Source organism: Eptatretus burgeri, chromosome 5, assembly GCF_056783735.1.
Source record: "Eptatretus burgeri isolate ZD-2024b chromosome 5, Ebu_testis_v1, whole genome shotgun sequence".
Lineage (NCBI taxonomy): Eukaryota > Metazoa > Chordata > Myxini > Myxiniformes > Myxinidae > Eptatretus > Eptatretus burgeri.
This window is the reverse complement of record NC_140965.1, coordinates 77,920,990-77,944,106: the sequence shown is the minus strand read 5'-3', so window position 1 is coordinate 77,944,106 and position 23,117 is coordinate 77,920,990. Positions and strand designations below refer to the sequence as shown.

Here is a 23,117-nt window from a genome sequence, read left to right as displayed (position 1 = left end):
CTGCTTCAAATATTGCCTGGACAATGGTTTATCATCTGATTGTCTTAACTGTTCAGAATAAAATGCTGACTTAGATGGCTCAAAGGTCAGTATGCCACCTCAGCTGTTCTGTCTTACTCCTACTCATTCTATACCATGATTCAGTACTCAGTAGTATCTATAAGTACCTGGATCCATCCTCTCTTACTATGTTATACATTGGAGACAGATCATTTCTCAATTGTATAACGAAGTATAAATGTATAACCCTTCTGTATAAAGCAACATAATCTCGTATGAATGTCATCATGCTATATGGTGTTTCGTTCACTTTGATTGGGAAAAATGGGGAGGGGGGGGAGTAGTAATGTGGGGACAAATGTTTATTCACACTCTGAGCCTTATATGATTGGTTTGCAGATATGATTAATTTATTGAGTGATCTTAACCATGAAGAGGACTTTCTTGAGGAATCGGTGCTCCTTGGCTGCTCTAATGATTTTACCCAGCTATTTGCCATCGACCTTGGTAAGTGTGTGAAACAATTCAGGTGTTTCAGAAGAAAGCATTTGGGAATGAGGCGTTGGAAGAATAAATATAATGAAAAAAGGCAGATTATTTAATTTTCCTTTTATAATGATGTTGCATGTTGATAATTTATTTCAAGGAAATTCTGACAAGGCAGTGTTGGAAAAGGCACTTGGAGGCGTTTTCGTGAAAATGCGACAATCATTCTTCATGCTTGGAGGAAAAGATGTAGCCCTGCTGTCCAAGGTTTGCTTATTAACTTAGGGATGTAATTTTATGGAATGGAGCCATAGAATAATATTGTTGCGGGGCCGGGTATCGGCTGCAAGCACGACCGCTACATGGAGCAGTAGAGTCAGCCCGCTCGATCGCCCGGAATTTAGATCGTACCTTTTCGGAAAACTCCGGAAAAGTACGGGTCCCTTATCGGACCGTGAAGCGTCAATATTTCTGCCACGTGGTACAGGGTTATTTGCCAATTTTCAAAATACCTAGATTTCCACGTGGCGATTTACCGAGTCTTTACACCCTCGACAGCACCCGTACGGAATGAGCCGCTTAGCCTACTCAAACCGTGTGCGACCCGAGCGCTTGATCGCCAAGATCCGTCGGTCCAATTGTCCCGTTACAGCGGCAACAGCCTGGCTAATTTTCCAACACGCAGCACGCTAAGCCAATGGAGGAAAGGACATGAACAAGTGGATACATTTCACAAATGGGGCTGTTTATTTAACAATAGGCAGGGAGGGGAACACAAAAAAGAGCAGAGTTATCCGAATATTAATAAGCACATATGTACAGCAAGGCACTTAACTGACTGGCGCCACAAACACACATACGCACACACCCAAAAGAATCAGACCAAAAGCGGTCTTTATTGAGGCCTGTCTCGGACCTGTCCACCTCGTGTGGTCTTCGCGATCTTGGTGGGGGGGGGGGGGCGGGACTCAAACCCACAACCATGACCATCTGCAGGGCCCTCGTCGATGACCACTCACTGGCCCTGGATGCCAGGTTCGAAACTACCTGGACTGAAACGCCCTCTCCCACCAAGGATGTCGTACACACGATCCTCCGAACTCGCGAATGCTGCTGCCACGAGCACACCGTCTCTCCCTCTCCCTCGTCCAGACCACCCCTCCTTTTTGTGCTCAGGCGCGAGAGACCTCCTTTTTTCGCCACTCACCTCCTCATTGGACGGTCCGTTCTTGGACGACTTGGCGTGGCCTTCCGATTGGCCGGGGCCGAACACTCGATCTGGCTAAGGCGGAGCCAGCCTGAGGTGCTGAGCTTCCTGGTTGGACAAGGGGCCCGCCCCTGCCCTTCTGGGAGGAGTCTCGATCTGAGGTGATGTTCTTGGTTGGACAAGGGGGGCATGCCCCTGCCCTTCTGGGTGGAGTCTCGATCTGAGGTGATGGAAATCTCCGCCCCCGTACGTGATCGAACACACGTAGACAATGGCATCGAGCAGAGTGAGGGGAAGATCACGCTGGTGTTGATGGTGGTGTTAAAATAAAAGAAAAGAAAACCTGACGATTAAAATAACTCCACAGTGCAGGAACATTTAATTACCCATTAGACAAGGGAAAAGGGAGCTATCTATCCACATTTACTTATCGATATAACTGAGCTATAGGACCTGTATGTTGAGTGCGGTAAACTTCAAAATCCGTAACAATATCATCTTGGTAAAGTGTCAACGAAAGGAGGGGGGTGAATAGGAAAGGGGGAGTAGTGCTAAAGGTAGACGTAAAGGGGGGGGGAATGGGTGGAGAAAGGTGGTAGTAAATTGAACACATGAATTTTGAGATGAAGAAAGAAGCATATTTAAAATAAGAAAGGGAGGTTGAGAGGAACTCAGTCAGGGGAAAGTGTATATGGAACAATGTGGTGCGAGTGTGTGTGGGATGCTGGTGGAAGGGGGTGAGAGTGAGGGGTAAGGGGAGGGTTAAGCAAATTTTCCATTATGCCTATAAATAATTTGTAGATGTTCCTCAAAGACCTCAGGGTATCCTCCCTTCCTGTTGCAAGTTCAGATCATAACAAGCCATAATGTCAATTTTTAGTAAGTATTATTTACATCACACAAAAAAAGGTTTGTCTGTCATATTTATGCATTCTCTGGACTGACATTATCTGCTTAACAATCACAGAGCCTAATGAGGCCACTTTTATGCTTGTGGACCATGAACAATGTTCTGTCTGCTAGGATTCACAGGTGAAGGATGACGATCCCACCTACCTTTCAAAAGGAGTAGTAGGTCATGTGCCAAGTAAAGTTATAGGTAGCTTCACTTTGTTTCCCACAGTTAACTTTAAATTACGTATTTTTTTTTAACTTGCATTCAAATTGTCTGCTGACGTGGACCAACACGAGGCTTGACAAAGTCTTGTATTCCTTTATGATCCTTACTTTCATTCACAGACCAGTGTTTGTGTGCTTGTTTATTTGTCACTCTACTCCTACAGTTCTGGGCCAATTACATTCACACTTGCTACAGAGGATCAGCACGACCCAATTAATGTCTCACAGTGTTTTTGTCTTTGAAAATAAAGATAAAGAAAATGTGAATTAAACCAGGCCCTGAAGGATTAAATAAAAGGAATTAGGAAGGTGGGATACAATACACTGTGGCAATAGTTGAAATGGTAACAGTTTACTTCATCGAGCACTTAAATGTCATTGCCCCTAAGGAAGATTTACAGGCGTAACTCGAGGGGGAGCACTCGGTAGAGTACAAAACCTCCGCCGCCAATACTGCTCGGTCACTCAAGTGAACCTGATATCCTATTCATTCAATTTTACGTCAACAGTGCTCACAGAGTTATAGTTTGCAACTTTTCCCTTTTAACTTTTACATACTCAATTCATTCGTCATAACTCGATTCCTTGAGACAGAAATTGATTTTACGTGGGTATATCCACCTGAAGTTCCAAAATCAAAATCAAAATTATAATTTTGGCATGTTTTTTTTTGTTGGAAATCACTTATAACATGTAGAAATGCAAAAAAAAAAAAAAAATCGAAATTTTGTTGAAAATTTCAGGATAAAAGATCAGGATGTCTTTCAAGATAAAAGACAATAAAGACTGTGTTGAAAAAAAAGTTGCAAAAATTTTTTTTTCTCTAACAATTTTTTTTTTTGGGGGGGGGGGGGTTGGAAATCACTTCAAACATGTAGAAATGCAAAAAAAAAAAAATTCAAATATTTTTTCAAAATGGCCTTCATAGCGGCCATATTGGATTTTGGACCAAGTCCAAAATCTAATGGCATGATCCTTGGACCATACCTAATCCCCCCACCAAGTTTCTTCGAAATCCGTCAAGGAGTTTTTCCATAATACTGTTCACAAACAAACAAACAAACAGAAAGGGGTGAAAACAGTAACCTCCGATCTTCGATGGCAGAGGTTAATGAAGGAGAGGATCAAGAAGCTAAAATATCCTGTGTCTCAACAATATGAGGTATAACACCTTCACAACATTTAAGTATAGTTTTTATAGTTTTTATGTTTGACCACAGCATGAACACAGCACGAAAACGGAATGACACAGCACCACAGAACGACCATGGCACAGCATGAACACGTTACGGCACATGAAACGGGACGATCCCGTAACATACAAGACACTTGGTCAGCCTGTGATGGTGGGCCAAAGCATTTGTCACCCAATTTGTCCGCGGTGTGCCTGGACGATGTCGGCCGTCGAGCAATGACGGGTATTTCTACTCGAGTAATAAACAGTAACTGATCTATCAATTAATACAAAATCCCTCCCTTATAAACCATCAATTGAATGGAAAAACAAAACATACCAATCTGAAGTGAACATGCAACCAGCGTTTTCATCTTCACTAACACTTCCACCTTCTTCCTCTGAATCGCTCACATAAGCTAAGGCTCAAAACGATTCAGCTCCACAATTCCCCCAAAAGCGTTTCCATCACTATTTTTTTTAGCCGCGTCGCGTTGCGAACGCTGGCTCGAAGAGAGCTCCGCGTTGTTGTTCTTCTTCTTCTGGTGAAGACAAAACCCTTATGATGCAGCTCTTGGACACATTTGTCCTTGTTCTCCAATAGCTTCTTCAAAATCCCACTGATCATTTTCAACACACTGAGAACCTTCAGAGTTGCTAATGACGGTGGAATCAGTATCGGAATCTGAGCTCGAAATACACTACTTCTCTTTGTAAACCGCTGTTTGGATCAAGGTGGGTTCAAGGTGTGACGTCACTGTCGAAATTGAAAATCGACACTCTCGCACTTTTTTCAATACTTTGTGATTGGCAAAAAAAATTCAAATTTTTTTCCATTCAAATTAGACCGTGATTAATGAATGATTCTCAATGGTTTTCAGAAGAACAAAAAATGTGTTTGTGTTTCTCTTTGAGGTCCCAAAACGGTCTTGCCAAAAAACTTAATTATACTGCTCTGTTCTGCAGCCTGTACACATGTCTGTGTTGCACGGAATTTTGGTGTTCAGCCTTATTTTTAACATGTTCTGCAATAAAAAGTACACATCAATCTTGAACCACCTTCATATTGTTTTTCTTCTGCAGGGCCATGCTCTTCTTAAGTGGCATTTTAATAATCGCTACAGTGGTACATCTGGTCATCTGACTAAAAAAGATGTTTCTGGCAGCAAACGCACCTGTCTTACGACTGGCACCATCTTTTATCCCCAGGTAAAGTTTTCACCAATATGCTGTGACTTTGCAAAGTTTCTATGTCGATGTGCAAATATGCTTCGTTTGTAGAAGACCAGAGGCTGCTGGAGTATATAATTCAGGTTTGTGACTCACTAATGAGGGACGACTGCTTTCAAAGTAAATACATCGTTTAAATACCATAGAACACCAATTGACTTGTTGGCACATCAGGAATCACTCGAGGATCGGTGTATTTTGGCTCTCAAACTGGTAAATATCCGATGTCTTCACAGCTGCTTTGCGCAAGTTTCGTGAAGCATCCAAAGATGTCAGCAGGTGTGTGTGGTTCACTTTTCAACTGTTCAAATTTAGATCTTGGCTGGAGGAACACGAATTGTAGATAAAATGGCTGTGCTCATAAAGCCGCATGTTGTGGTCTGTTTTATCAAAAGAAAACTTCCACAAAGATCGCTCAAAGGTAGTCAACTTCACCGAGGAAAAAAAAATGGCAAAAGGTACCAATTGTAATGTTCCGATGATTAGTTCAATCTCGATGGAGATGAGAGAAGGCTATCCAAAAAGCATCATGACTTGTGACGATGTCGATCAATGATTTAGACCCCTCGTTTGGATACCATTGTAACCTACCAAGTTGGATACACTATTATGTGACACTGATGAATTCGTGAAATTGTTCCTGGCATACCTACCAGTAATAGTCATCACAAACACAGTTGAACATTGTCAATACCATTTTGAAGAGGAGTGTGGATATCACAGACAAACTGTGAGTCAAACATGTTGTGGTGGTAATTGACCAAGCCAAATATACCAAGGCCCAAGAGGTTCGTTGGGAAAATCCGGTTTTCTTGGAGTCGTTCATTATTCGACATGGTCGATTCCATACCAGTCTGCCATTCCTTGCCATTATCGGGAAGCAATACCGCGATGCTGGTCTCTTTGACATCCTTGTCAAGGCTCAAGGATCTGTGAACGCTGTATTGGAAGGCAAGCGATACAATAAGGCCATCCCTGCTCACAAGTTGATGGATGATGCTTTGCAAAATTATGGTTCAAGGCATTCGCTAATTCAATGTTAGATGATAATAGAGAAGAGATGATCAAATTTGTGAATTATGCACTGGATGCTTTCCCATCACCCTTATGATGATGAAATGGTTGAAATTCTGACAGTATTTGATCACTTTGTACAACAGCAGAACACAGTTAATAGGGTTTCTGGAGCTCAGACATCAGTATGGTGGAACTATTGCTCCAATTCATCCATGAAACACATGAGGTGGACGTGGAATTATACGTCTCATCGGTTCGGCCTATTCTGCCCTGGCATTTTGCATATGACGTATGAAGTTCGGAATTCATTATCTGAGAACTCAGACTGATGTCCATGAGATCCTGAATTTTCATCGCTGGAAGAGCTGTGATGACTGAGTAGCAACATTATGAAAACGGTAAAAATGCCAAAACATTCTTCTTCTTTTTTTTTTTTTTAAACCCAAACACCCTGTTTACATTCGATCTGGACACAAAATGCTACATTTATCGAAGTGCCAACCACTCATTTCAAATTCAGCGACTATTCAGCTACAATACAGTATATATCATCATAAATCTAGGTAGTCCCTCGATCTGAGTCACAAAAATAATTTCCTAGCCACTTTTTGCCATGTGGGCCCATGGCCTATCGAAAAAACATTTTTTTTTTGAATGAATATCGGACTAGTACCAATCTCTTGTCCAGATTCAATAATAAAATTAAATAAATCGCCCCATAATGAAAGCAACTCCTATTTTCAGCATTGCTCACTCAACACCAACACTGTTGTTTTATTGAAAAGAGTGTGTATCTTTTGCTGCTGCGTTTGTTTTTGCTCCTACCCAAGATGTCCCCAGCAGTGATAACTCAGGTTTCGAATGGCACTCACTGCCTGCTTGCAAGGAAGGCTATTTTCCCTCCTGGTCTGTACACTACACTTGCAGGATTCTGTGAGATCGGTAAGGAACAAAAAAAAAATTGCGTGAAAACTAGAGATTTTACAAATAGCTTTCACCTGCAAGTCAGGACACGATGGGACAGTCAATGAAATGTTCAAACTTCCATGATTATCTAAGGCTGTGTAATACTAGGAATTTGTTTTTGGAATGTGCTGCTGGCATCTCATAACACATTTCTGAGCATTCTGATACATTTATCTTTACTTGGTGCCACAGCATTAATGACACAACACCAAAACATTGTTGTATTCAATTGATGTGCTTCTTTGGGTGCCCAAACAAAGTGCAAAACAACAACTCGTATTGCATTGGGATTGCAGCTAAATCGGCCAACAGGATCCTTGTTGAGAGTCTAAATGAACCTTGGCATTTGGCAGACAATGCTCACCAATGTGGCATGCTTGGTCTCAGAGCTTATTCATCAATTTGAAATTGACAGAGGCCTGATTTAGAAGGGAATCGGGATAAGTAGTGAAGTGGAAAGAAAATGAAAAACAGCTGGGTGGCACATTTTGTTTGCCATGTGAGCCTCGAGTGCTGCCAATGCTATGCTGGTTGGTGCCATTCTGGACTGATTGGGAGTTTTAAAAGCAACAAACTTTACTTATGTTTTTTTTTTGTAGGGGCTAAGGCTCATGGAGGAGCTGCTATTCAAATTACACAAACACACACACTCAAAATGTTGTCTATCCAGAGGCAATGCAGTAGTTGTTATTGTGTAGTATCGCCTTATTCTTATTGTATCGTATTATTGCCTGTTTTACCTGTTATTTTATTTTAAATATTGTATATATTGTATTAATTGTTCCATTATTATTGTAGTATTGCCTGCTAAATTATTTGTGATGAATTAATTGGAATTATACATAGTACCTGGCTCTCTTTTTCTAAACACTCAATTCCTTCTGCCCAAGGTGTGGGTACCTCTGCTAGTCACCAATAATAATATTCACCACTTCCATAAAACCTTCAACACTGAAAATATAAAAACAGGCAATGTTAGGGTACCCAGGGTGCTGTGAAATGTACAACATGCAGTACATTCGTAAAGGCGCTGTCACACCTTGACGATTTAGCCAGCAATGGCAACGTATAAAAATGTATGTAAAACGTTGGCGTACGCTGAAATTTTAATGTTTTTTTTTTAAGTTTTGGTCGTATTCATAACGTCTTGGTCGTTTGCATAACATATTAGTAACGGGCACAAAACGTTTCGTTGTCTTATAGATAACTTGTACCAACGAATGCTTAGCCTGTTGTCGGCGTTTACAACCTATAACCAACGATAGTTTAACTTAGCCATAGCGCGCTGCACGTATCGCCGACGAACTCGTGGCGTAGCCTGTTAAAAACCTGCCGCTCGCCGATTTAAATCATAACCGCCTGAGAATTGGAAGTGTCAACATCACAGTCACACCTTGACGATTTAGCCAGCGTATGCCGACCTATGAAAAATGTGTCTAAAACGCTGGCACACGTCGAATACGGTGTGGGTAAGTTGTGTATACGTTAAGAGCACGCTGAAAAACGATGAAGTACGCTGTCATATTTCGTGGTACGTTTACTACGTCGTGAAATTTCAAGCATGCTGAAAATTTTACAACGTACTCACCGTATGGCTCACACGTTCCGCTACGCTGGGAATATGTTGTAGGCACGATATGCAATCGTTGACAGACGTTGACACAAGTTCCTTGTAAGTTACTCATAAGTCGAAACACGTCGAGGTAATGTTTAGCATACCCGAAGCTTATTTTCTCCGTCAAGGCACATTTTCTTTTTTTCTCCTTGGCTCCTGAAGGCACGTGACGAAATAGCTGAAGTTGTTGTTGTTGTTGTTGTTGTTTTTTTTTTTTTTTTTTTTTTTTTTTTAGTCTATCACAAATTTTAAAATATATTCGGACATTTGCTTTAAGTTTCGATGTCGACGTGACAATATCCTCAAACAGAAAATATTCACAGAGGAGGAACAAAGAATAAGACATGAACAAACTGAAGAGGCAATCGGACGTGACGTAACGGCACGTGACAAAATATCGGAAGTTATTGTTGTTGTTTTTTTTTTAATGCTGCCAATACGCCATTATAGGGTAGCTGTAAATTAGAAACATGTTCAGTAAGTTCTGTGGTCGTCTGGAAGACGTCAATCAAATATGTCTACATACGTCAATATGCGTTGGAGGTACGTTACACATAGGTTCAAAGCACGTTACTCATAGGTTAGAAATAAGTTTTGGGTACGCTAAGCATTACCTCAACGTGTTTCGACTTATGAGTAACTTACAAGTAACGTGCCTCGACGTGTGTGCAACGATTGTGTAACGTGCCTACAACACGTTACTCATAGGTTATAAATAAGTTTCGGGTACGCTAATCATTACCTCGACGTGTTTCGACTTATAAGTAACATACAAGTAACATGTGTCAACGTGTGCGCAACGATCGTGTAACGTGCCTCAACGTGTGTGCAACGATCGTGTAACGTGCCTACAACACGTTACTCATAGGTTATAAATAAGTTTCGGGTACGCTAATCATTACCTCGACGTGTTTCGACTTATAAGTAACATACAAGTAATGTGTGTCGACGTGTGTCAACGATCGCGTAACGTGCCTACAACTTATGGCCAGCATAGCGGAACGTGTGAGTCATACGCTGGCATACATCATAAAATTTCAAGCATGCTAAAATTTGAGGACAACCGCAAAGTACAACAATGAAAGCCAGCGTACTACGACGTATGGCAGTGTTTTTCAGCGTGCTCTTAACGTATACAAACTTACCCATGACGTATTCGACGTGTGCCGGCGTTTTAGCCCAATTTTCCATACGTCAGGCATACGTTGGCTAAATCGTCAAGGTGTGACAGGGCCTTAACAATGGCATTAGATGACAATATAATTTGCATAAACAATGAGGAAATTAGGTGACAATGGATAAACAAGCAGTCATAGACTGGTACTTACGAAATCGTCAACTTGACCTCTGACCTTGTCTAATAAAAGCTGTCTCAAGAGAAGGTAGCAATGCAAACCAGAAGTTTCTACGATGATTCTGTACCAAACCATCAAAAATCGAATGTTTGACCTCACTGTGACCTTGACCTTTGACCGATTTTGACCAAAATCTAATCAGCGCTAGCCATCACCCTCCTGAATCACGTGGTGTAATTTGACATTGGTAGCTTCTTCCGTTCTCGAGTTATCGTGCCTACAAACAAACACACAAACACACAAACAGAGGACGGAAGTCATCAATATACTTACGAAATCTTTAGATTTCGCAAGTAATAAACGCTATATATAAGATTTGAAGTTGGATTTACAGCATGATGAGATAAGAGATTAAATAATGGCATTAAATAGACCAACCCTTGTACTTGATCGTGTCAAACTACATCCATTTTGAATGGAAGATTATAAGCGAGTGATTTTACTGGTCGATGGCAACAGTGGAACCATTGAATTAATATTGATTTACTAAACCGATTCGAAGCAAATCAACAGAAATTGAAATTCATATCGAGGAAACATAGGCTGGAAATTATTCTGATGAGAAGACTGTCAATACCAAATGAAACAGACAAGCCAATAAAGAGCTTTAAAGGAGGAACTGAACTCGATATAATCTCGAATGTGAAAGTGGTGTTCTCTTGTCAATAACAAATTAACTACACTCAAGTTTCCTTTATCGCAATCAATGTAGCTGACCTCTACCTATAAGCTCTGCTCTTCATATTTTCTCATTTCATTCCATTTCAAAGTGAAGGAGCACACTTTTCATCTAAAGTTTGGCTAACTGATGTGTGTGATATAGTATGAATGCAAAACAATATGACTATTTTAAAAAGTGATGATCAGTTACCAATTGCTTCTCAAGGCCAGAAAAAGTGTAATTCCATCAAAAAAAACAAACTGATAACTTGATCTTTTTCCCCTGACATTCACCTTTTACAAACTTCAGTGAATTGTTTGGATGATGTGTTTGAAGGTTGTTGAGATGTTTGGCCCATTGTACCTGTATCATAAGCCTGGTCATCCCACCTGCTGCAGGTACTGCTAAGTACAGAGTGAACTGCAAGCGGAGAATATGGCCAATCACAGAATGATCTAAAACCAGCCACATGACTAACCAAAGTATGACGTGATCCACAATGCAGTTTCCCCCTGTTGGTGAATAATGAAATTGATGCAAAGAACCATACTTCCTCACAATAAACAAACTTATACAACAGATTATTGCAACAACATGGTGCAAAGCCATTTTTCAACATTGGACTTAACTCAATACCCGCTGTGAAGATCATAAATGGATGAGACACAATACACTTGTGGCCATGAAAGGGCAAAAAAGAAATAAATGTTGCATGTTGAAACAACTGCTGACCCCAAAATTAATGCATTAAATATAATTATTCATGGCTCACCCACCGAGGCAGCTGCAGCCAATTATTCCCACTACTTATCTACAAATGTTTTGCAACTAAGAACATAAATATCAAAGACCTCACCAGTTTAAAACAGACCTCAGCGTGCTTTTTGTGATACTGATCAGCCTCACAGCATCCCGGCCTCTCAGCCAAAGAAAGTGACAATGCCTAAAACAAATTCACCCAAGCATCAGAAGAAACAGTCACCCAACAAGTATTGCAAGCTAACTGACTTACCTGTTATTTGCCCTTTTTGGGGTATAATCAAGATAAGTGTAGATGTCAGGCATCAATTAGCTAGCGGTCTCTTCTTCACTCCGATATAAATGCCATACCCTCTCATTGTATATATATCGATATCCAGTGAATACTGGAGAACACAAATCAAACCAGGAAACTAGAGTGAGAAGTGACCACAACAATATGGAGTGCATATCCGCATGCTCTATTAGCTAAAGAATGCTGCAAAAAGCAACCATGAAAAGTTACACAAGGTAAGCTCTTTGCAATTTTTTTAACGCTACCCAGATTCTTGTACAGCTGCAGACATTCACAAGTGGTACATGCATGAGAATCCTAAGTCGATGGTGCGCATTTGTCAACACTGTCACTGATGATTCACCAACAAGTGATGAAATTGGACTGGTAGCCAAGGGGTGTGTAGCATTGGGATTCTCATTTTTGTACTACTTGAGAATGTCTACAGGTGTAGAAGCTGTTCTTACCTTTGGTAGCTTTATTTGGTTTCTTTATGCAGCTTTCTTTGGCTGAAAGAGCATGGGAGTTAATTGATTTGATAATCCTAGCCACCTGGGGTAATTGATTAGGTGAGAGCTGATTTTGGTTATTCCCTCTGATTACAGGTGAGAGATGTTATTGGGTCTTTACATAAATATATATATATATATATATATATATATATATATATATATATATATATATATATTGTTAGGAATACAAAACCATTTGACTATCTTAAAAAATGCCCATCAGTTGCCAATTCCTTTTCAAGGCCAGAAAAACAGAATTCCATCCAAAGCAATATGATAACACTTTTTTTTTTCTTCTGACATTCACCTTTTTCAACCTTGGATAATATTTTTGGAAGATCCATTTCAGCAATTAAAAAAAATTCAGCAAACTTGCAAAATACGACCAAACATGCACATTTCCTCCCTGTGCTGAGTTTCTGAAGTTATTCATTATAAAAATTTGCTTCCACATAATCTACTAGTTTAGGTGAACGAGTGTTGTTATCATCATCGTCATCATCATTCATCTAAACCAAACAAGAGAGATTGAAGTACCGAAGATTGCTGAGTATTTGGGTAGTGTGTAAATGTACAAAGTATTGTGGATCTGAATGATGGTGATAAACCAGCATGTTTGGCCTATCATGCCTGTGTCATATCAAAGTGAACTCTGAATGCAATAACTTGTATGTCTTAGTTTGTGCTTCTTCAATCTTGTTCAGCATCTGCTTTCTTGAGATGTAAAGAAAGAGCTCAGTAAACATACGAGAATAACTTGATTGTCTTCCACAATTTTCACCCAGACTCTTGTGGAAGATTTTGTCAAAATCTGATAACATGTACAGTAAGAGGTATTCAAGTCTCTGTGGTGGTTATTGAGCTCTTCCTTTATGTTTCCACTGAGACAGATACAAAATGCCAACTTAGCTTTCTTGGTATTGTTGCTGGAAAGAAATTACAAAGTGAAGGATGAATCCATCAACTTGTAAGCTTATTTTCCAGGAGAAACGGTGGAAGCTGCTGTACACAGGGAAGTTGCTGAAGAGGTTGGACTTAAGGTAGTTTCGGTACAGTACTCGGGCTCTCAGCATTGGCCTTTTCCTTCATGCTCCCTTATGATTGGCTGCCAAGCAAGAGTGCACTCCAGCAACTCGGAGGTAATTGCTTCTTATGAGTCAGACATGCTATGTAGCAAGGTGCTGGTAAGGAATTTTATAATGCAAGTTATGTGCTCATTTGGCTACAGCACTAGTTAAGTTAGTCATTTACTTTTCAAAACATCCATCTTGCATTGCTCTTCTAATTACCTTGCTCTTCCATGAGCCTCACTACTGTAAATAAATATACTATCAGAAATGGGGAATCCCCCGCCATTGAATGAAAAAGGTCATACATATTCCAGATAATGAGGGAGGTGAATTGGAAACAAGACACCATTTGGTCATCATCTCGAAAAAGTTCCCCAGGGGTGAGGAACGTAGTAACCAAAAATAATTGAAATTAGATAAGCGGTTTTCCATTTATTACAAAAAACATTTTTTTCAAGATGGCCACCCCAGTCGGCCATCTTGGATCCGGCCACGCCCAAAATCAGTGGGGTTCTTCCTTTTCAGGTGCTACATGTGCGACTCAAATTTCAAATCGATATGGCGAAAAAAAACATTTTTTTGAAGATGGCCCCCCCAGTCGGCCATCTTGGATCCGGCCATGCCCAAAATGAATAGGGTTCTTCCTTTTCAGGTGCTACATGTGTGACCCAAATTTCAAATCGATATGGCGAACAGTTTATGAGTTATCTCACTCACAGCTATAAATGTGGACGGACGGACGGACAGCCAGACGACCTGTGTGACAACATCCCCCTTCCACCACGCAGCGGGGGATAAAAACATAGGGGCAATACCCCTGGGCGTTCACCTGTTAGCGGCTGGATAAGATAACCAGGAAACCACTGGAAGGCATGGAGGACCCACAAAATATGTAACGGAGAAGAAAGTAAATACCTATGGAATTTTTTTTTAATGCCATGAACAAACTTTGGTACATTCTGGGTGATGAACGTTGTGTTAAAGTTTCATCATAATCATATGTGTAGTTTCAGGGAATAAGTTGCAAGTATTTGTGGACGGACAGACGGACAACGCGCCATCCCATAAGCTCCTTGAAACAATGTTCCAGTTGAAATAAAAACAAACATTTAATGGCAATCGGGGTTCATAACTGCAAGCGGACATCGAAGGGATACCAGTAAAGGTATTCATATGGATGCATTTTCAGAGAAACTTTGACATCAGTGAGAGGAACAAAGAGACCTAATCCTTTGCTGTATCCAAATTGATTATATTGACATGATGAAATTGTTTTTCACGCACTTGAATCATCTGTTTGCTTAAAAAGGCAATAAGCGTTGAAATATTGAATATCAATAAGTTTGTACGCATAATCACGTTATCACGTCATGAAAAACAACAACGTAAAGAAGAAGAACTAAAAAAAAAGTAATATGTTGTTGGTGCTCACTGAAGTTGGAATGTGTCGGGCCAAGAATGTAACTATTACACATGGTGAACGTTTTAAGGTGCCAGTGCCATGTTCATCGAATGCTTTCCCCCTGGTTGGAAGAATAGTTGAAGGAAAACAAAACAGAATCCATTCCCATTATGAGTTTTAGCACTTTTGAATAATTGAATCCATGCAATGGCAAGAGAGAACAGTTGCCTGTCAACAAATCTTATTTTGTTTGCTTCGAGAACCTTTTCCCGGGAGATATTCCAAAAGGGAATTTATAAAAAGGACGTAAACTGTAAAAAATTAGAATGACCGACTCACCTCTGCACTATGATGTTTCATATATTCTGATCTCAATTTTGCCTTTCGTGTCAGCTTAAAAACACTCTCAAACATTGGGATAGGAATATCAGCAATGGCTTCAGAATAAAAGCAGGCTTGTGCTTCAGAATAATCATACAGCTTTATGGAGATCTCAATAATAATGGTGTTTGCTAAAGTGCAACAAACAGAGTTTGTTGTGAGATGTCACCTCAACCACCGACAACATTAATGTGTCAATATACTCCCCTGTGCAACATCCTGTGTAAAATAAAAATGCCACCATCCTTTCTCAAACAGATTTGATGTAACAATACAAAAGGAACAAAATATTTCATCGGTCGAATGATCTTTATTGAATCCTGCTGCAGCCGACACTGTCAACGTGTATTCACGTTGCAGTTATAAGCAAATAATACACCCGAGCGGGTTTGATGGTCAGCTCGGGACTATCTAGAATGGAAACTGGATATAATAAACAGGGCCAGATGACAGAGGTAATGAGAAACTAGTTGATCGAATTAAATCTTCTTAATAATCCCTATGAAACCCATTATGCATGATTGCCATCTGAAACTTCCTTATAGGCCATTCGACCAATCGGTCATTTTGCACTTGAAGACCCTGTAACCTTGACCCCAGGGCGAAAATGCGAAAAAGGGCTCAGACGATCTATAGAGAGCAACTAGTATTATCATCGTGTCAAGTTAGAACTCAATCGGCCGAGATGTCTAGGAGATAGAAAAATAAATATTGTAGACAGACAGATGGACGGATCTGAGGACATCGAACGGTTTTATTATCTCAGCGAGCTGACCTAAAAATTAGACTTGGATTTACAGCACTAATAGTGATTAAATTATATCTTTATTTGATTATCTTTCCAAAAGTGAGGCTCATGAAAGGGCAAAGTATATCTGCCAGTGGGATAAACAGAAAGGAAATTAATGAACAGGATAAGAGGAGAAGAAGGAGGGAGGAAACACTGAAACTAGCATGTAAGATGGTCCGGCTAGGAGAGGTTAATGGGGGTAATAGAGTTCATGGGTCAGAATTTAGGATGATAAAGGACGGTGGCATACTGCTTGCATCAAGCCCTAGAGGGAAAAGTATGATAGCACAGTTTCTGGAAGGCAGTTGCATAGATGGGATCAGTAAGCATTAAAAGGGTTGAGGTGTGCAGTCAGCCTGGATTTTGGAAGTTTAACTGGGGTTCCTGGAAGAACATGTGCATCCTGGAGTTGCTGTGGAGGATCAGAGGTGAGTAGAGGAAGCAATATTGGAGAAGACGACTACTATTACTACTACTACTACTACTACTACTACTACTACTACTACTAATCTGCATACCCATGGCGATCCCCAAGGGGGTTCAACCTCTTGCACTTCGTTCCCTTGAGATGGGGGGAACGTGAGGTTAGGCAGGCATTTGAATGTTTTTGGCCATGGTGCTGGCAAATGCTCGCCTACTCTTCGCGAAGGACACCGTGGGGATCTTTAACATCTACCAACTAATGCCAGCAGATGGTATGCCCACTACCGTTCATCCAAGGGACGGCACACAAATTGAATCACCCTGCCTGTGAAACACTAGGATGATAGTTTATAGCTGGGCTGAGATTTGAACCAACATCAACTTTTTAACATTTTTCGATTTTTTGCTTTTTTTCCATTTAATATTACAGCTTAGAGGTGAGCATGCGTAACTCTAGGCCATCCTGCCAGCCCATTGGAGAAGAGGTGGTTAACAAAAAGGGACATAACCGACCTGCCTGCGATGTGAAAGCAACATACCTTGTGCTTCGCCCTCATCACGGGAAATTCCAATAATTCTGAGTGCTTTGAGATTTCACAAAATCCTGGAGAGAAAAAAACAAAAACGACACCTTTTGAACAAAGTGCTCAATAGAAAAAAAGCAAAATGTTAAATCCATCCATTGGGACTATACTCTGTGCAGAACATTGGTGCTGCCGAAGCAGTCTCCTTGGCTATTGTACACAATCCTGGACGGGTCGCCACTCCGACACAGTATACCAGCATGGTGGTACTCATTTTGCCAACCTCGGAAAGATGACAGGCAGAGTCAACCCCACCTGGTATTAATTCAACAGCAGAGGGGGATTTGAACTCAGGATCCTAGGATCCCAAACCCACCACCCTTTGAACCATTAAGCCAACACCAGGCATAAAATGTTAAATGGAAAAAAAAAACTTAAATACAAAAATAATAAGGACTTTAAAAACGTGCAAAAAAAGTGCAACTTAAAGTAGAAAAATGTTAAAAAGTTAATGTACATCCAAAAAAACATGTTAAATAGAAAGGAAACAAAGAAGAAAATGTTTTTGCAGGATTTCTTTCACATCCATCAAGCAAAGAATTTAGAAGTTACACCATCTTTTGAAAACATTACTTTACTTTAAAATATTTTAGCATCTAGAGTCCTGCTACTTGATTCCAGATGTCTCATCTCTTGTCACAATTCAGCTTTCATTGGATGAGACAGAGCTTGAGGCAGCTTGTTGGTTTGGAAAAGAGGAGGTTCGAGCAGCACTCCAAGCAGCTGTTTCAGCAGAAAATATAGGTGGAGGCAATGACAGATTCAGCGTACCTCCTCCTTGGACCATTGCTCACCAGCTTATCCGAGAGTGGCTGCATGAAGAATAAAAATGGGGACTCTATAAATTTTGAGCTTTTGCTGTTGGACATGTTTATCAAAATATGTATGATTTTTTTTCTGACTTGCATAAACCAATTTTCAATGAATGGATCAGCATTTTTTTATTATTATGAAATAGCCTGGATGATGTGGCTACCTTTCTTTGGCAAAAGAGATGATTGTACATGCACTCCCTCTGGTCCCAATAATTTATGTTCAAAGTCCATGTGACCATTACATAGTGGTCCCTCCAAATGCCCTGTGGAGACCTTTTACTTTCATTTTGTTCCCTTGAATTTGCTTTAAACCCCAACAACGGTTTTTCACAATTTTTTTTTTTAACCAAAGTTTAAGTATATGATCCCTGAGAGAAAAACTCAGGTGTCTTACAGTCAATGTTATTTTAACAAAAGGATAAGGGTAGATCCCTAAAAGAACAAGTAAAAAAAGCCATGAAATGTCATAGCCCCCATTGTTTTAATAATTTTGCTGTATGGAATTAAAGGGCAAGCCCATATTTAAGTACAACTAAAATGGCCACCAGTCTTTCAGTCGGCCATCTTTTATCAGATTACAAAATAAAGTGAGGGGCACTATATGCCATCATCTACTGCTCTAGTGCTATGTTTGAACAAAATCTGACCATTCATGTTTGAGCAATGGTTGGGGAAACATTTAAGTAACAAAATGGCTGCCAGTTGACCATCTTGGATCTGATCTCGAAAAAAAGAAATGACGTGCATATGTAAGCTATCATTCATTATGTTTGCCAAGTTTGTACAAGATCGATAAATGCATGTCCGAGAAATGATTGAGGACGTGTTCGACACCGGGGTTTTTTTTGTTTTTCTTACAACTAAAATGGCCGTCAGTCAGCCATCTTGGATCTGATGTCAAAAAAAGTACAGTATACCATCATGTGTTGTCTTTGTGCCAAGTACAAATAAAATTGGTCCATATATGTCCGAAATATGGTTATGGACGCACAAACACGAAAATCGAGACCAAATCCATAAGCCCCCATTTCGGATTAAGTCCAACATGGGCTAAAAATTGTTGGCATCAGAAAGAACATCCAGCCAGAGAATTTTTAGCTCCAAAACTCATGATTGCAGTTCTAAAGCATGCGTGTGGTTCAGTCTGAAATACCACGTGGGCAAGTCCACCTCCCTTCGACAAAAAAGCGGTGAGCAACCCGGAGGAAATGAGCTGTACAGGTAAAATGACTACACTGTATTAATGATAAAGAACAGCCTGGAATTGCGCATATATCCTGGTTTGATGTAGTTTTAAATGAGAAATCGAAATGATTAATGTTGGTATGATGATAGAAAGGAGTAGAGAAGTCGTTGAAAAGCTGATGAGAAGAGTTGACATTTGTTATCAATGAATGAGGTGAAATGGGGAAAATACAGGGCTTAATGGGTGCAACAAAGGAAAATAAAACATTTTCTGGTGTGGAGATCAAAAACACATTGGTGTTCCCATCATAGAAAGATTTATTCAAAGAGTGGTGTTGGTAAAGCGATATATTCAGTTCCATTTTTTTTAGTGCTTTACCAATATTCAGTCGTAGAATAATGAAACTGCAAATTATTATGGGAGAATATATTTTGAACATTGTAAGCATGTATGTGTCCCAAACAAGTCTTGGCGAAGAAAAATGAAAATTATTTTGGAATGAATTAGAAGATTTGATTCGTTATGAGCTGAAACGTATATGGTACATTGTTGGTGGAGATTTGAATGGACATGTCAGTAAGAAAACAATGTTGTCCATGGGGAATTTAGATATGGTGAAATGAATGAGGCAGGAAAGTCCATTATAAATGGTAGAAGCGCCATATATGTGTGTACTCAATACCTACTTCAATAAAAGAAAAGAACAACTCATGACTTTTACAAGCAGAATTGCAAAGAACCAGATTGATTACCTATTGGTGCAAATAGTTTTAAAAGAATAGTACACAATTTGAAAGTAATAGCTGGTGAAGAATGTTTCACTCAGCATCAATTGATAATTGGAGGTTTTTATATCAGAAGTTAAAAGAAAAGCAAGGGCCTCAAACAAATTCCACACATAAAAGTTTGGAAGCTTAAAGATGTGAAGAGAAAATTTTTAAGAGGATCTGAAAAATGAGATTAAGTTTGTAACTTCTGAAGATGTATATGGGATGTGAACTCAAATTAAAAAAGGTTTGGATGAAGACAGCCAGCAATAATTGTGGAATCTGCACTGACAGGTTTCAAAAGGAACAATAAATATCGTGGTGGAATATTAGAGTCTAAAGAGTGTTCAAATAGGATAAAGAAGCTTACAAAAAAATGGCAAAAAGAGTAAAACCTCTCAAGATAAAGATTATAAATGCTTGAAGAAGGAAATAGAGACAGCAAAGAACAAAATGCATGATGATTGGGGAAAAGGTTTAACCACTTTAGAGGCAAGAATAAAATTTTCAAACTAGCCAGGCAGACGGTAAAGTATAGAAGAGATGGGACAGAAGGCAATTGTTTCAAAAACAACTAGAGAGTTCATGGAACACGATACTCCATGCAGTGGTCAAGTATATGTACAGGAGGACATTGCCGTTAGCGGGGGTTACATTCTTGAAAATCCCCATGAACCGCAAATCCGTGCTGAGCAAACTTAGGGGGTAATGGGGAAAATTGGGTAAGGGACTTCAACTTTAAAATTTGTCCAAACTCTCTCCTTAATTATTAACGTTTGTGCATTGTTTTTGTGCTATTTATTTTCATGAATAAAAGTTATTAAGGAAATAAAATGAAGTATTATTTTCCAGTATTAAGAATAAAAAATAAAGTTTATTTTCTTGAATTATTAAGATCATGAAACTTCCATCGCCCTTATACACTGTAATAAGACGACATTGAGTCGAAGTATAGGAGATGGAGGCTTTATTGATCACCATAGAACACAGCATCAATGAGCATTGTACATAGCTATATTGGCAGCCTCTTCTTCACCCCGATACACATGCCATGCCTCCTCATGCTATATATCGATATATATATAGTGTGGTTCTTGGAAGCATTATGAAGGTGATTTGTGTTGTACAGTCTTAACAGGATAGACAATATAATTCAATTTAAATAAAGGTTTAGAGAGGTTTAAAGGAATATAAATAAATTAATTCCAGGTTTTCCCGCCATTTTCCCCAGTGTTTATTATATCACCCGATCTAACATGTTGCATTAGTTATACGTGCATGTTGTTCATGTCCTTTATAACGTCCTTAACAACAGTAAGTTTCCTGTTTGGGATGATATTCAATTTTGGTTTATTGCCAGGCAGGCAGAGTAAAATATTATCTCACTCATCTCTTCACATGTGCGATCGGGACAAATCAAGAGCCAAAACATGGTAAAACGGAAGATTTGTCTGCCGATTCATGTTCCGATTTGTGTTCAAAATATAACATTCGATTTAAATAAGCTGTTCCTCGATCATCTATCTATAATTCCAGCAATATCTGTGTCTGTCTGTCTGTCTGTATGTGTGTCTGCGACCGCCGTTTCTCGACAACCCCTGGTCCAATCTAATTGAAACTTGCCAAGAATATTGCTGGGGACCTGAGAATGTGCCTTTTCAAGGTTTGATATTAATCGGACAAGCGGTTCCCAAGTTACGGCCATTTATTTATCAACCAATGACAGGACATGGTGCTATGACGTCACTATTAAAAAAAAATTGCACGTACGGGCACGCACATATGGGCAACCACATACGGGTATGTACTAGTAAACTAATAAGACAGACAAGGACGGGTGGACACGAACCAATTCCTTAAACCTGCTTTTCACTTCGTGTGCATGGGGTAAACACAGACATGTCGTGAAAAAACAGGCAATATTGATAAGGAATGGAAAGTTTACTTTGAGAAGATATTGAATGAAAAAACAAGCTATTATGTCAAAAACACTTATATTAGGCGAATAAAACATTTTGCATGAATCAGGTTCCGAGTGTAAAATGTGTTGATATGCTTAGTACAAGCTAAAATACACACTATTTGATGAAAACATGCGTTTCTGCATTAGAATAGTGATTTAGAACACACGACAAGGGTACTTGTCGAGGTTGCCAGATATGCCTCTGCCCACATTATGACATCATTGTCCATAATTGTACCAACTTTGATTTAAATCCCTGAACCCAGATTCAAAATATTAAATAATTCTGGCTTGCAGCCAATGAGTCCGATCAGGATGAAATTTAAAAAATATATCCCCCATGACTACTATATCATAATTGTGATGTTTCATGTCGATTGATAAAGCAGTTCAAGAGAAAGATTAAAAAAAAATTTTTCGTTTAATCCAATATGGCTGCCAGACCATGTGACCTTTTAATTATTCATGAACACCCTGGTATCCCCAAGGATTGAGGAACATGTGGTGAAGTTTCACCCTTGATCTGTCAAGCCATTATGGAGAAAAATATTTTAAAAGGTTTATTCTTTTAAAAAAATCATAGCTGCCAAACCATGTTACCAAAGATGTCATCAATCCCCCCCCCACCCCCAAACAATTTAACCCTAGATAACCCTCAAAAATTTCGTACTCATCACATAAAGCGTTCGACATATGCAACAATGACATCACAACGAAAGCACCTATGACATCAAAATATCAAACTTGTATCCCATGGGGAGTACTTCACATGTGCCAAGTGTCAAATTTTTTTCCATGGAGTGATTTCAGAGATGGAGGTCCAAAGTTTTTCCTTTTTTCCTACATGGCTGCCACTCCACATGACCTATGATATCATAATTATCATAAAAACATTCTACATGAGTAGTCGCACTTTTGGTTAAATTTCGTGTTGATCAGATAAACGGTTGCAGAGAAAACAAAATTATCATGGAATGATGAAGTACAGATGGATGGATGGACAACCTGAAAGCATTGCCTCCGGCGACTTCGTCAGCGGAGGTGTAAAAAAAAACTACTGGGAGAACAACTTCTTCTTCTTCTTCTTCTTTCGGCTGCTCCCGTTAGGGGTCGCCACAGCGGATCATCCGTATGATCCGCATAGTGATTTGGCACATGTTTTACGCTGGATGCCCTTCCTGACGCAACCCTGGTTGCCTTACTGGGAGAACAACCTGGAATGTAATAAAGTTGAAGGCCCAGAAGAAAAGATGTATGAAGAAGTCGTTGCATCAGCTATTATAAGTTTAAAGAAAGAAAAGGCAGCAGGTTCAACTGAATTCTTAGTTGAAATGATCGAGGTAGCTAGAAATGTAGGAATC

General features: G+C 39.6%; 1 protein-coding gene across 3 annotated transcripts in view; it reads left to right on the top strand.

The window, feature by feature from the left end:
* Positions 1–19,733, top strand: part of NUDT13 (nudix hydrolase 13) — a 41,337-nt gene extending 21,604 nt beyond the window's left edge. For all 3 annotated transcript variants that reach the window (XM_085882542.1, XM_085882543.1, XM_085882544.1), the window contains exons 3-8: positions 400–507; positions 647–753; positions 5,070–5,195; positions 7,064–7,175; positions 13,360–13,514; positions 17,673–19,733. In XM_085882542.1, coding sequence (XP_085738668.1) covers positions 400–507; positions 647–753; positions 5,070–5,195; positions 7,064–7,175; positions 13,360–13,514; positions 17,673–17,852 — 788 coding nt within the window. In that variant the 3' untranslated portion in view covers positions 17,853–19,733. The remainder of the gene's footprint in view (positions 1–399; positions 508–646; positions 754–5,069; positions 5,196–7,063; positions 7,176–13,359; positions 13,515–17,672) is intronic.
* The last annotated feature ends 3,384 nt before the right edge of the window (positions 19,734–23,117 follow it).